A 15,528-nucleotide genomic window follows, 5' to 3' on the forward strand; every position below is an offset into this window, starting at 1 on the left:
ATATGAAAGGATCAACATTAGAGATAACATGAAGGTATATGAAAGGATCAACATTAGAGATAATATAAAGGTATATGAAAGGATCAACATTAGAGATAATATAAAGGTATATGATGGGATTAACTTTAGAGATAATATAAAGGTATATGAATGGATCAACATTAGAGATAACATGAAGGTATATGAAATTATTAACATTAGAGATAATATAAAGGTATATGAAAGGATCAACATTAGAGATAATATAAAGGTATATGAAAGGATCAACATTAGAGATAATATAAAGGTATATGATGGGATTAACATTAGAGATAACATGAAGGTATATGAAATGATCAACATTAGAGATAATATAAAGGTATATGAAAGGATCAACATTAGAGATAATATAAAGGTATATGAAAGGATCAACATTAGAGATAATATAAAGGTATATCTAAAGCTAATCTAAAAAAAATAGGAAAACCACTTTAAATTGATTTAGATGTGACTTTTTTTTTACCATTACACAACTGTCATGGTCTCTGGTTGCCAGAAGGACAGTATAAAGGGTCAGACAGACAGGCTACAGTAGAATCTGAGTACAAGATGACCACAAGATGACTCCTCTGTGTGTGTATTATTATCCAGTAATCAGCCCTGGGTGTCAGATTAGTCCCCATAACCTTTTGATAGGCACACCTTCCTTCATTACAGTGTACAGGTCAGCTGAGTCAGTGGCCAGCTACATATCATGAGGAATATTTTGTATCTTAAACTCTGGATTTCATTAACACACCTCAAATGCTCATACTATAGTACCTTTTCTCCAAGCTCCTTTCGCCCCGCAACATCCCTCAGCCACTCTTCTTGGTACCTATCTCAGTCCACCCCCTCACTACTCTTCTATGAGCCTGTCATATGGACAGATATACTCCCACCTTCCTATTGAGGAGGAGAGCGCATTGAAAAGAAGCCCCCTCTGCTCTATAATTTAGGAGCAGAGAAAAGGGAGAGCGAAGATTGTAAAAGGAAATGGTTTCCATAGAAACAATTGTGCTCCATCCATACCCAAGATCAGGAATACTGCACTTACATACGTTTCTGGGTTGTTTCCATTTGGGTTAATTATCTGCTATTTATTTTCAATATTACAGCAACAACATGTCAAGTTATGATGAGAGTTCAGTGCAACTTCAGATTTCACACAGACTATTAGGTCATATCTATGAAGTTCAGACAAATCCCATATACACTGTTCTCATAAATACCTGTTCTCATAAATAACGTGCAAAATCAAGAGAAAAAGAGAACAACTTTACAATACTACACTTTATAAAGTGTCCTATTATGTAAAGGACTGAAGACTACCACACCAAGTGCACTAGGTCTGGCAGAGTGCCTTAGGGGAGTGTATGACTGTGGTTGGAGACTAACATGCATTGACAGTGAGACTGACTGCACTGGCGGAGATAGTGGGCCGGAAACCAGCCTGAGAGCCACTGTGAGTGGGTAAAGATTTCAAGGAACTGAAATGAAGGTTTATTCTATACAGAGTTCAGTACGCAAAATTCAGTCCAAGTGACTTGGTAGTGTATTAACAAGGTTATAACAACTTTGATACCCATTCTTACAACTACTTCATGTTCATCTCACCACTATTATGCCAATGAGACATAGATTTGAGATGCAGTCAACCAGTAAAATGAGAAGGGGATGCATCATTTAACGCCTACACACACACATAAAGACGTGAGGGAGACATAATCAAACTGACAAGCACCCCCTCGAACCCACACACTTTGCACAGAGTAAATTGACACAGCATTTGGAGACTCCAGTGCACGAGTCTGTGGAGGAGAGCGCGCACTGACCGGATTACAGGAGACAGTTAGAAGGTAGCAGAGGACAACAAAGGATTCAAAAACAAAAGGGAAAAAACAATAAAGATATGCAAAAATGTGTGATTAATGTTAATGGAATAAGAGAGTGGAAACAGAACAGGATAGAACTATTGCCGAAAGGCAAGGCGTACAACAGAGACTCCTGGGGTTACACTTCATTCCAAAGAGTGCGGGGAATATTCCGAATTGAGGTTATAATTCAGAAGTGGATCTAAACAACAAGCAAGCTGCACAACAAAATAACTTGTTGTTTTTAAGGTAAGCCTGGCCTATTTATCAATTATCCTAAATCATAACCGAAAATGCGTAAAGGTCCCCAGTGTCCAATACACATTAGAATGTCAAGACGTTTGTGGTGGGAAACAGGATTCACAGACTTCACCAAGTGAACATGTATTACTATTAATTTTCACAGTCTTTAAAATGTCTTTTCAAAAAGATTATCTACAAATAATGAAGGCTTGTTCTGAAACCAGTGAGAATCTAATGCCTCTTCTAATTCATGGTTACTGGAACAGCTGTCCTGTTTCACCTGGTATGCTACTATTGATAAGATGCGTAACCTTGGTTTAACTGAGTTTTTTAAATTTTATAACTGAGTTAATAATTATCAAAGATACATTTAAACTGGTTAGAGCAATATTTGAACTTATAATTGTGAACTTGGTTATTTGGATATCTCCTACTAAGTATTTGACAATAATATCTGCTCAAGACATTTGCATGAGACACTTATACACTACCATTCCCCATTAAAGTTTGTCCTTCCATCAATCTAGAGCTCAATGAGGCACTGCGTCACCCAGTCCATAATCATACACGTCAAGGAAACTTCTGTGTAGGGATAGAGCAAACAGGTTCTTTATTATACAGTTCAATCTTATTTCATCTCTAGGGCATCCAGTAATCGGTCATAGTCACCTGCTGTTACAACAGTAAGACCTGCTCCTCTGTAGGCTCATTTAGTCTGTGTTTGAGGTAATCGCAATGTTTTGTTCACAAACTGGGAGTGAATTAACCCAGGGTTTACAGACCCATTCACAATCATGGATGACATCCAAATGTCAAAGTTACAGTAAATGTGTACAGAGGAAAATGTCGATAAAGGATGGATCTGTAGAGTAGCCTACAGCACACCAGAGCAATACACAGGAGACGGGGACAGGGAGGGATATATAAATAAACACAGGGAGCAGAAGCTCATGAAAATTAGAGGAAAGTTGATGTTGTAATGAAACGGATAATCCTACAGTTAACTCTGTGTGGCCAGGCGATCCTTACTGGTAAAACCCGGTTGTGATTCTGCATCTGTGTTCTAAAAACTGGGATTTAGCAACGATGAAACAAGTTATGATCTTTTTCCAAGTACAAAGCCAACACCACCTTACGTTTCCCATATAATTAGAATTTTCAGCACGTTTCTGAAACAACATTTATACAGGTTAAAATAACAGTACAATAGAAGTAGTAATAAAATGAACAAAGCAGAGAATTCACTCCATTCAGCTGCAAAAAGAATGACTTTGTTCTACTTTTCCCCTCATTATGTAACACTTTCCTTGTTTAAACACACAGCCCTCATTTGAAGCCATGCATGCAATGGTTGTGCTGACTGGGGTTGATCAATCACTACTTAGTAGGGGGCTGTTGTTGACTGACCCTAATTAGGGTACTCTACCCTTGCTGTAAACAGACAGAGAAGGTTCCAGATCGTTCAACATGATTGACATGCAGGGAGACAGGAATTGATCTGTTACAAATAAAGGGTGATGGGAATTCCTAGACTGTCAGATGTCATTTGGTCATGTTTCTTTGACACAGTGGCTCATGGAAGAAAAAATGTTTCAATTTGTTCCACTTGTTGCATTGTAAAAATGATATCAGTAAACCTTCTTAGTGAAATCTCTGAGAGCCCAGACTGGGTTGATCAACTGAATTTCTGGCTTGTTCGTGGAACTGACAAGATTAAAATAGTTTATTATGATCATAATCGAATTTGACCAGACAAAGTTTTGCATCTGAATGGATTCAGGAAATGTACCAAAGGTAGAGAAAATAAAGGTCAACATAGACAAACTCATTCCCTCTGTACCGCCAACATTAAGTACTGCTGTAACAGGCTCTTATTAGCCACTTCATGTTTTATAATTCAGTTATACAATCCCAAACCCTGCGCCTGGTATTAGAATAACATTTTTTATTTTCACTTAGGATGAGGTATGGGCTTTGACTGTAGCGTTTGAGAAAACAAGGAACTTGTGGTTGGGTCCACCTTTATTCTTCTGTTTTTTACAAACATTTTTCATAATGACAAGAAACACATGGCAACCGAACCCTACCCATTTTGAACAGCCATCGACAGGCTCATTCGCATACTGTTCCTTTTTATACATCTCAGAGAGGACTGCTTGGGCCCAGCGTGTGTATTATCTTCCTATGTGTTTGCAATATGTCTCGATGTGCAGTAAGGACCCATATGCCAAATGGTATGTAATCCTGCTCCAGTGATTAACCTGGGACAAGTATGACGTGGTTTAGGAGATGTCCTGTTGGCGTCGTCATCCTTCCACAACACTGTCGGCCACCAGCACCGTCTCCCTCCTTTTCTTCTCTCTCTGTAAGGGATTAGTGGGAAATCTGAACCAGGTCGCTCTATTTAGATCTGCATTTCATATCACTTCTTTGAGACTAGAGATTAGGAGACGATTCATCTGCAATTTAAGAGATTATGGGTTAAGAATGGCCTTGCCAGACAAGTACACATAAAGATACAGTAAAGGAAGCCTCCCCTCCCCAGACAACACACCCACGAACGCATGCATGCATGCACACACACACACACACACACACACACACACACACACACACACACACACACACACACACACACACACACACACACACACACACACACACACACACACACACACACACACACACACACACACACACACACACACACACACACACACACACACACCTCCTGCTCAAGGGGGATTAAGTATCTGTATCTGTGTTGTGTAACAAAGATTCTTATTCAGGCGTTCTCTTCCCAAAGTTCAGTCTTTCTATGCACTCATCATCTCCCTACACTGTGATGATGAGGGACTGTTAGATGTAATTTTGTTAAACCTCTGTGAATCAGTTTAAGATGTGTTCTGTTTACTCTTGAATCTTCCCCTATCCGTGACTCATCCTGAAGAGCTCTTACTAGCCCCCTCCACCATGTCTCTAGCGGCTTTACCGATTCGCTCCATCCCCCTCGCTTCACCACACAGTCACCTTCCAAAATCCACACTAAAGGCTTCCTATGGAAAACCCTCGCTGCCAGTCACCGGCAGCACTGCATCTGTACCTGTCTCATTTCAACTCCTGTAACCAAAAAGTGATCAGCGTCATGATTACTCCGGCGTTGACGGATGTGATCTTCAGTGTAATCATGTCCTCAGTTGATGTTGTCCTCCTCAACCAGGCATACCTGTGGGAGAAGACACAACATAAGACTACTGGGAAGTGTGAAAAACATTGATAACAATCCTAACGATGTCACTGTATTGTAAATTCAGTCATAGAGAGAGAAAAATATATATATATGTCAATGTTCTTGCAGACAATTCCATTGGCAACCATGTTTGGCTTTGTGGACTGTCACATACATCCTCACATCTGGCGGTTGATCTGTCAGGAAAACTGGCCCTGTCGTGCAAAGGTCTCAAATGATGTAGTTTCACAATGACACAAAACCTAAAGCTACAACTACTACCATGATCTTGGATTTCTAAATGTTTTGTATCGTAGGTATTATGATGCAAGGATTATGAGAGGGATTTCTTTACATAGATACGTAATGACAGAAACAACCCTGAGCCGTTTTCTAATATTGCGTGATGTTAGGAAATTTGGAGATCATGGTGGATGTAACAGCAGCCTTCCCTCTCTTCACTAGAAAAGGGGGTGAAACAGGGATCAGACCAACACGCAGCGTAGCCAGTGCTCAACATGTTTAATACGACCGATAAACGTGAACACTTAACAAATACAAAATAATAAATGTGGCAAACCGATACAGTCCTAGCTGGTGCATAGAAAACACAAAGACAGGAAACAACCACCCACAAAATCCCAACACAAAACAAGCCACCTATATATGATTCTCAATCAGGGACAACGATTGACAGCTGCCTCTGATTGAGAACCATATTAGGCTGAACACAGAAACAGACAAACTAGACACACAACATAGAATGCCCACCCAGCTCACGTCCTGACCAACACTAAAACAAAGAAAACACATAAGAACTATGGTCAGGACGTGACAGTGGAACCACGCTGTTTAGTTTCGTTGAAGTCTTTATTTAGTGTCGAAATTAAATAATGACAGGTGTATTTTCAGTTGTGACATTGGCCTCTATAAAGAGACAAATAACACAATCAACCACAGAGATGTATTACCTCAGGACTGAACTCTTACTTGAAGATATACAGTACCAGTCAAAAGTTTGGACACACCTACTCATTCAAGGGTTTTTCTTTATTTTTACTATTTTCTACATTGTAGAATAATAGTGAAGACATCAAAACTATGAAATAACACATATGGAATCATTTAATAACCATAAAAAGTGTTAAACAAATCAAAATATATTTTATATTTGAGATTCTTCAAAGTAGCCACACTTTGCCTTGATGACAGCTTTGCAGACTCTTGGCATTCTCTCAACCAGCTTTATGAGGTAGTCACCTTAAATGCATTTCAATTAACAGGTGTGCCTTGTTAAAAGTATATTTGTGGAATTTCTTTCCTTCTTAATGTGTTTGAGCCAATTAGTTGTGTTTGTGACAAGGTAGGGGTGGTCTACAGAAGACAGTCCTGTTTGGTAATAGACCAAGTCCATATTATGGCAAGAACATGTCAAAGGTCAAAGAACAGGTCAAAGAGAAACTACAGTCAATCATTACTTTAAGACATGAAGGTCAGCCAATGCGGAAAATTTCCAGAACTTTGGAAGTTTCTGTAAGTGCAGTAACAAAAACCATCAGGCGCTATGATGAAACTGGCTCTCATGAGGACCGCTAAAACAGGAAAGGAAGACCCATAGTAACCTTTGCTGCAGAGGATATGTTCATTAGAGTTACCAGCCTCAGAAATTGCAGCCCAAATAAATGCTTCACAGAGTTCAAGTAACAGACACATCTCAACATCAACTGTTCAGAAGAGACTGTGTGAATCAGGCTTCATGGTCGAATTGCTGCAAATAAACCACTACTAAAGGACACCAATAATAAGAAGAGACTTGCTTGGGCCAAGAAACATGAGCAATGACGTTAAACTGGGGGAAATCTGTCCTTGGTCTGATTAGTCCAAATGTGAGATTATTGGTTCCAACCGCTGTGTCGTTGTGAGACGCAGAGTAGGTGAACGGATTATCTCTGCATGTATGGTTCCCACCGTGAAGCATGGAGGAGGAGGTGTAATGGTGTGGCGGTGCATTGCTGGTGACACTGTCTGTGATTTATTTAGAATTCAAGGCACACTTAACCAGCATAGCTATCACAGCATTCTGCTTCCCATCTGGTTTGCGCTTAGTGGGACTATCATTTGTTTTTCAACAGGACATTGACCCAACACACCTACAGGCTGTGTAAGGGCTATTTGACCAAGAAGGAGAGTGATGGAGTGCTGCATCAGAAGACCTGGGCTCCACAATCACCCGACCTAAACCCAATTGAGATGGTTTGGTATGAGTTGGACCAAGTGAAGGAAAAGCAGTCAACATGTGCTCAGCATATGTGGGAACTCCTTCAAGACTGTTGGAAAAGCATTCCAGGTGAAGCTGGTTAAGAGAATTCCAAGAGTGTGCAAAGCTGTCAGCAAGGCAAATGGTGGCTACTTTGAAGAATCTAAAATCTATTTTGATTTGTTGAACACTTTTTTGCTTCCTACATGATTCCATGTGTTATTTCATTGTTTTGATGTCTTCTCTATTATTCTACAATGTAGAAAATAGTAAAAATTAAGAAAAACCCTTGAAAGAGTAGGTGTGTCCAAACTTTTGACTAGAACTGATTGTTTCTAACCCCAAAACCGGGTCACATCAAATCATAGTTCTCTCAATAAAATATGCTCACACTAAATCAGTTATGAATGTTGAGGGATAGTTATCAAAATCTGTGCAAAATGATATGGTGATGCACAGGTACAGATGTAGGATCTTAATTTGATCATTATTGTTTTGGCTGCGAATTTTCCTGAGAAGCAGGAAATGTAGATGAGCTTTGGGATTTCATACATTCACTGAAACCCTGCAGTTATATTAACAGTATTTCACTTTTCATGTAATCTCATTTTGACCAGCTAATAGCCTGACCACTGATCAAGCAACATTATGGACTAAATGTTTGAATAATTTTGCTGCAGGACTATTTTGCTGTGACTATATAGGTCAAATTAAGATCCTACACCTGTACTGTGTAGGAATCTTTGCAAAATGTAAAATCTTTCTCCCTGTAGAGGTCTTCACCGGGGGATGCCGTCCATGCACACATTGACAGTTGCCATGCCGATACCAAATCTTTCGCAGTAGACTACTTGCCAGGGCGGAGTCCAGCCTCCCATCCCACTTATAGACCTACTGACCACCTGATGATCACTGGTGCCATGGGAACAGCACGGGTCAACAGGTGAGGACGCCATGAATGGAAGCTGTCATACCTGTGTCATACCCAGCGGTGTAAAGTACTTAAGTAAAAATTAAAGTACTACTTAAGTGACTTTGGGGAATTACTATTTATATTTTTACTTACAATATTACTTTTACTTCACTACATTCCTAATGAAAATAATGTACTTTTTACTCTATACATGTTCCCTGACACCCAAAAGTACTCGTAACATTTTGAATGCTTAGCAGGACAGGAATTCAGACACTTATCAAGAGAACATCACTGGTCATCCTACTGCCTCTGATCTTGCGGACTCACTAAACGCACATGCTTTAATTGTAAATGATGTCTGAGTGTTGGAGTGTGCCCCTGGCTATCCGTAAATAAATAAAAACAAGAAAATGGTGCTGTCTGGTTTGCTTAATATAAGGAATTTGAAATTATTTCTACTTTTACTTAAGTATATTTTAGCAACTACATTTACTTTTGATAGCTAAGTATATTTAAAACCAAATACTTTTAGACTTTTTCTCAAGTAGTATTTTACTGGGTGACTGTCACTTTTACTTGAGTCATTTTCTATTAAGGTATCTTGACTTTTACTCAAGTATGACAAATGGGTACTTTTTCCATCACTGGTCATACCTTATGTCCCCAAAGCCGACAATGCTTCTCCTTATTTGTGTTATTACAAGGAAATGGACAACCTTAGCTCGCCAATGTACAGTTGAAGTCGGAAGTTTACATACACTTAGGTTGGAGTCAATAGAACTCGTTTTTCAACCACTCCACAAATTTCTTGTTAACAAACTATGGTTTGGAAAGTCAGTTAGGACATCTACTTTGTGCATGACACAAGTCATTTTTCCAACAATTGTTTACAGACAGATTATTTCACTTATAATTCACTGTATCACAATTCCAGTGGGTCAGAAGTTTACATACACTAAATTGACTGTGCTTTTAAACAGCTTGGAAAATTCCAGAAAATTATGTCATGGCTTTAGAAGCTTCTGATAGGCTAATTGACATAATTTGAGTCAATTGGAGGTGTACCTGTGGATGTATTTCAAGTGGGAAACTTGTGGAAGGCTACCCGAAATGTTTGACCCAAGTTAAACAATTTAAAGGCAATGCTACCAAATACTAATTGAGTGTATGTAAAGTTCTGACCCACTGGGAATGCGATGAAAGAAATAAAAGCTGAAATAAACCGTTCTCTCTAATTATTATTCTGACATTTCACATTCTTTAAATAAAGTGGTTATCCTAACTGACCTAAGACAGGGAATTTTTACTGGGATTAAATGTCAGGAATTGTGAAAAACTGTATGTAAACTTCCAACTTCAAATGTCCATAACTTGAATATCAAATGAATGTAACCAAAATAGTGCAAACATTAAAAATTCAATAAGTATATGGTTGAATATAGTTTCCTGATCAATGGAGCACTATAAATTGGTCAATATAATGTCTGTATGTGCCAGTCAACATAGGCTGTCAAGAGACTTGGCTCATGCATAATCCCTAAACCCGTGATGACCGCAATCCCTCTCACATAGCTAAACACAACTCACCTTCCCAGGATATCCTCTCCAAAGGAGAGAGACAGGTCAGTCTGATCAATATTAAGAGGTTACCAGAGGTAGGTCAAATGGTCTTGAGGAAAGTGAGGAAGCTAAATTTCATGCTACCGTTGTATTCAAGAAGGATACCCTTATAGGACTGTAATACATTTGTCATTCACAGCATATCCTTTCTAAGCATGGGCTTAATGCATGAGAGAATGTGAGTCATACATTATGTCTCTCACACTGTGCAGAGTTGGCAAGCTATGCATAGTCACTGTGTCCTGTAGGGCACACTGGTAAGAACAGATAGCCCAATGAGATTACGGCCACTGTATTATAACCTCTCTCTTCCTGTTCTACACCCTCTCTCTTCCTGTTCTACACCCTCTCTCTTCCTGTTCTACACCCTCTCTCTTCCTGTTCTACACCCTCTCTCTTCCTGTTCTACACCCTCTCTCAAACCACTCTCACATCTCTTGCATCACTCTGGTCAATTTTCTTATTTATCCATACTTTCCCCTTTTGTTAACCCAACAGGTACAACTTCGCAGCACCAGATGAGGAGGGCCTGAAAATCTCCACACTTGGGTTCCACAACGGCCACAGCTCGCCAAATAGCCGGTTCCTCTCCCCTAGTGGCACATCCGGAGGAGATAGGATATCAGGAGCCACAGGTCATAGGATGAACAATTACAACGGAAAGATCTCTACTACAGGATCGAGCCAACTAAGAAGTCGCTTCGTCAAGAAAAATGGGCATTGCAACGTGGTATTCTCTAACATGGAGGAAAAATCACAACGTTACCTGGCCGACATCTTTACCACCTGCGTGGACATTCGCTGGAGATACTTACTACTCCTCTTCTGCTCGACCTTCCTGTCCTCCTGGATGTTTTTTGGAATAATCTTCTATTCAGTTTCCAGAGCCCATGGGGATTTTGATGAGCACCCTGGAATGAGTTCCTCTTCAGGGTTGGAAGGGAATGGGCTTGGGGTTGGTGAAGTTGAAGGGGTGCAGAAAAAGTGGCAGCCATGCCTCCTTCATGTAGAGGGCTTCGTCGGAGCCTTCCTATTCTCCGTTGAGACCCAGACCACCATTGGTTATGGGTGGCGCTGTGTCACTGAGGAGTGCCCTGTGGCAGTGATCACAGTGGTGGTCCAGTCCATAGTGGGATGCATCATTGACTCCTTCATGCTTGGTACAATCATGGTCAAAATGGCACGCCCTAAGAAGAGGAACCAGACCCTGCTGTTCTCGAAAAACGCTGTGATTTCCCTGCGCGATGGCAAGCTGTGCCTCATGTGGCGAGTGGGTAACCTGCGCAAGAGCCACATCGTGGAGGCCCATGTGCGGGCACAGCTCATTCGACCCTACGTCACGGCAGAGGGAGAGTTTATCCCTCTAGAGCAGAGAGATCTCAACGTAGGCTACGACGAAGGCATAGACAGACTCTTCCTGGTTTCTCCTCTGGTTATCGTCCATGAGATCGACGAGGACAGCCCCCTGTATACTGTGAGCCGGGCTGATCTGGAATCTGATGACTTTGAGATCGTAGTGATCTTGGAAGGCATGGTGGAGGCCACCGCCATGACCACCCAGGCCCGCAGCTCCTATCTGGCCAAGGAGATTCTATGGGGGCATAGGTTTGAGCCTGTGATCTTTGAGGACCGAACCAAGTATCAGGTGGACTATGCTCGCTTCCACAAGACCTACGACGTGTCCTCCACACCCAACTGCAGCGCCAAGGAGCTCAGTGAGACGGCCAGCCGGCCTGCCTCATCCGCATCCTCCCACTCAGTATTCCCAACCAGCCCCAGAATCACCCAGCACCTCATAACCCCCCACTCCCCCAGCGCCTTCTGCTATGAGAATGAGGTAGCACTGAGCTGTGGAGAGGACGAGGATGAACTGGATAGGCAAAAGGAAAAAGACAGGGAGGAGGAAAGGAGGAATTCAGTTTCTGTAGACTTTCATAATTTGTTTCAGGACCCAGCCACAATGACATCCGGCAGCAACGTGCTGTGCGTTTTGGACATGGACAATCAGATGGATTTTGACATTCTACAGACTACCATTACTCGTGATCCACTGACATATAAAAGTGAGTCAGGAATCTGAGGCAAAGGGATGGCACCCTCAGACCCTTCCCAACCCCTCCATTCATATAGTTGAAGTCGAAAGTTTACATACACTTAGAGTCATTAAAACTAGTTTTTCAACCACTCCACAAATTTCTTGTTAACAAACTGTAGTTTTGGCAAGTCGGTTAGGACATCTACTTTGTGCATGACACAAGTAATTTTTTCAACAATTATTTACAGACAGATTATTTCACTTATAATTCACTGTATCACAATTCCAGTGGGTCAGAAGTTTACATACATTAAGTTGACTGTGCCTTTAAACAGCTTGAAAAATTCCAGAAAATGATATCATGGCTTTAGAAGCTTCTGATAGGCTAATTGACATAATTTGAGTCAATTGGGGGTGTACCTGTGGATGTATTTCAAGGCATACCTTCAAACTCAGTGCCTCTTTGCTTGACATCATGGGAAAATCAAAAGAAATCAGCCAAGACTTCAGAAAGAAAAATGTAGACCTCCAAAAGTCTGGTTCATCCTTGGGAGCAATTTCCAAATGCCTGAAGGTACCACGTTCATCTGTACAAACAATAGTACGCAAGTATAAACACCCTGTGACCACGCAGCCGTCATACCGCTCAGGAAGGAGACGAGTTCTGTCTCCTAGAAATGAACGTACTTTGGTGCAAAAAGTGCAAATCTGTCACGTTCCTGACATATTTTTATGTTATTTTGATTATGTTTAGTTGGTCAGGGCGTGAGTTGGGGTGGGCATTGTATGTTGTGTGTGTTTGGTTAGTCTATGGGTGTTGTATGTGTATGGGATAGTGTTTGTTAGGTCGTCTAGTTATGTCTATGGCTGCCTGGATTGGGTCTCAATGAGAGACAGCTGTCATTCATTTGTCTCTGATTGGGAGCCAGATTTAAGGTAGCCATAGGCAGTAGGCTTTTGTGGGTGTTTGTTTCCTGTGTCAGTGGTTGGACCACACAGGACTGTTTTGAGGTATGTCACGTTTGTTGTTTTGTAGTTTGTAGTGTTTTCCTGTTATTTTCATTAAATCATGAACACTTACCTCTCCGCATCTTGGTCTGATCCATGCTCCTCCTCGTCTGAGGAGGAGAACGACATTGACTGCATTAACAAAATCAATCCCATAACAACAGCAAAGAACCTTCTGAAGATGCTGGAGGAAACAGGTACAAATGTATCTATATCCACAGTAAAAGAAAATCTATATCGACATAACCTGAAAGGCCGCTCAGCAAGGAAGAAGCCACTGTTCCAAAACCGCCATAAAAAAGACAGACTACAGTTTGCAACTACACATGGGGACAAAGATCGTACTTTTTGGAGAAATGTCCTCTGGTCTGATGAAACAAAAATAGAACTGTTTGGCCATAATGACCATCGTTATGTTTGGAGGAAAAAGGGGGAAGCTTGCAAGCTGAAGAACACCATCCTAACCATGAAGCACGGGGGTAGCAGCATCATGTTGTGGGGGTGCTTTGCTGCAGGAGGGACTGGTGCACTTCACAAAATAGATGGCTTCATGAGGACGGAAAATGATGTGGATATATTGAAGCAACATCTCAAGAATTCAGTCAGGAAGTTAAAGCTTGGTCGCAAATGGGTCTTCCAAATGAACAATGACCCCAGGCATACTTCCAAAGTTGTGGCAAAATGGCTTAAGGACAACAAAGTCAAGGTATTGGAGTGGTCTTCACAAAGCCCTGACCTCAATCCTATAGAAAATTTGTGGGCAGAACTGAAAAAGCGTGTGCGAGCAAGGTCTACAAACCTGACTCTGTTACACCAGCTCTGTCAGGAGGAATGGGCCAAAATTCACCCAACTTATTGTGGGAAGCTTTTGGAAGGCTACTCAAAACGTTTGACCCAAGTTAAACAATTTAAAGGCAATGCTACCAAATACTAATTGAGTGTATGTAAAGTTCTGACCCACTGGGAATGTGATGAAAGAAATAAAAGCTGAAATGAATCATTCACTCAACTATTTATTCTGACATTTCACATTCTTAAAACAAAGTGGTGATCCTAACTGACCTAAGACAAGGCATTTTTATTAGGATTAAATGTCAGGAATTGTGAAAATTTGAGTTTAAATGTTAAAATAAAGGTCAATGTGTATGTAAACTTCCAACTTCAACTGTATATACCTACCTGTAGGTCTTGAAGTGAGGTCTTCCTTTTGTATTTTGCACGTTTTGCGCTGGATTTAGTACTAGATCTACACCCCTTTCGCCTTGCCAGCATTATTTTGTACCTTTACCTGAGCCCATGTTTTTGTTTGTGGAGAGAACCAAATGGGAGGCTGAGGTAGTGGTTCTACTCTGCACACCTCACCCAGACGTGTACCTCAGTTGGGCTGTGGGACAGTCACCTAGAGAGATAATTACATATGAGATTGTATGAACGCGTGACTTTTTTAATGAGGTAATAGGAAAGGAACACCAAGAGATGGACAGTTCCAGTAGAGAGCTGAGGATGAGACAAATAATGACTTGTTGAGACGTGTGTAATGAAGGATAAACAGACATTTGACCAAAGGAGGACTTCTGGTTCAGAAACTGTCTCAGAAGGAAATGTGCAGGGAAGACACCCAGAATATTTGAGTGACATTCAAGTAGGTAGGTATGATGTTTATCTACACAGTCGTATTACGTAGTTTGTTTCATTTGGACATGATACATGATATTTTGATGTGTCATCAACCTCCAGTGTTCTGTAAAGGTAAAATGACTGGTGATATGACATGTAATATGAATCATACTTGGGTTCAAATACTATATCAACTCTCAGTTCAGGTGTGCAATATAACAGACAGGATAGTTTGCTGCTTTCTACTATTTGCACTATTGTTCCTCAGTCAAGTTTTCCTTTGAGCCCCTGATTTACTACTGTACACACATTGTTTTCATAGTGTCTTTAGCATAGATCAATAAATCATTTATCGGTTGTTACTGTGCGTAATAACAACAATACAATGACCAATGCAATCATTAAATAATCATAGCTAAGGGTTTTATTGTCTGAAATCCAGTTCGTCATTTGCTGGAGAAAGAACTAGGTGTTTTAATTCTACAGAATTAGGTAGCTTTTTCTCACATTTTTATTAAAGCCCCGTTTTTGTGTTGCAAAAGGAGCATGACTGTAAAAAAGTCCCTCTCTTCAGTGTATATCAGTAGAGAACGTATCATAAGTTACTTATCTGGTCTCTCATGTCACCTTAAAGACATTTCCCGATAGATACCTTCGGGGGAATCATCTGAAAGCAGTTCTCTTTAGAACGTGAGATTTCATAAAGGTTGA

The 15,528-nt window shown here is 40.7% G+C and overlaps 1 protein-coding gene and 1 long non-coding RNA gene across 4 annotated transcripts; one reads left to right on the forward strand and one right to left on the reverse strand.

Moving 5' to 3' along the window:
• The first annotated feature begins 1,770 nt into the window (after positions 1 to 1,770).
• Positions 1,771 to 15,517, forward strand: LOC129827067 (inward rectifier potassium channel 4-like). Of its 2 annotated transcripts, XM_055887922.1 has the most exons (3): positions 2,051 to 2,141; positions 8,395 to 8,564; positions 10,656 to 15,517. In XM_055887922.1, the coding sequence occupies exons 2-3, from the start codon at positions 8,527 to 8,529 to the stop codon at positions 12,235 to 12,237; spliced, it is 1,620 nt and encodes a 539-aa protein (XP_055743897.1). In that variant the 5' UTR covers positions 2,051 to 2,141; positions 8,395 to 8,526; the 3' UTR covers positions 12,238 to 15,517. The 2 variants fall into 2 exon arrangements, with proteins under 2 accessions (XP_055743898.1, XP_055743897.1); XM_055887923.1 differs by lacking the exon at positions 8,395 to 8,564 and having other exon boundaries at positions 1,771 to 2,141.
• Positions 2,136 to 10,307, reverse strand: LOC129827093 (uncharacterized). 2 transcript variants are annotated; one of them, XR_008755092.1, is made up of 3 exons: positions 10,125 to 10,307; positions 5,239 to 5,361; positions 2,136 to 4,498 (listed from the first exon to the last, which is right to left on the reverse strand). It is a non-coding gene; the product is annotated as an uncharacterized LOC129827093 (long non-coding RNA). The 2 variants fall into 2 exon arrangements; XR_008755091.1 differs by having other exon boundaries at positions 2,136 to 4,594.
• Positions 15,518 to 15,528: the final 11 nt, after the last annotated feature.

This window comes from Salvelinus fontinalis, chromosome 2 (assembly GCF_029448725.1).
Source record: "Salvelinus fontinalis isolate EN_2023a chromosome 2, ASM2944872v1, whole genome shotgun sequence".
Classification (NCBI taxonomy): Eukaryota; Metazoa; Chordata; class Actinopteri; order Salmoniformes; family Salmonidae; genus Salvelinus; species Salvelinus fontinalis.

What these genes read in the sequence shown, in the direction of transcription:
- LOC129827067 (XM_055887922.1), top strand. Translation starts at nt 8,527, where the DNA reads ATGATCACTGGTGCCATGGGAACAGCACGGGTCAACAG. An exon ending in GGAACAGCACGGGTCAACAG is followed by an intron (nt 8,565 to 10,655) that starts GTGAGGACGCCA and finishes TTAACCCAACAG; the next exon opens with GTACAACTTCGCAGCACCAG.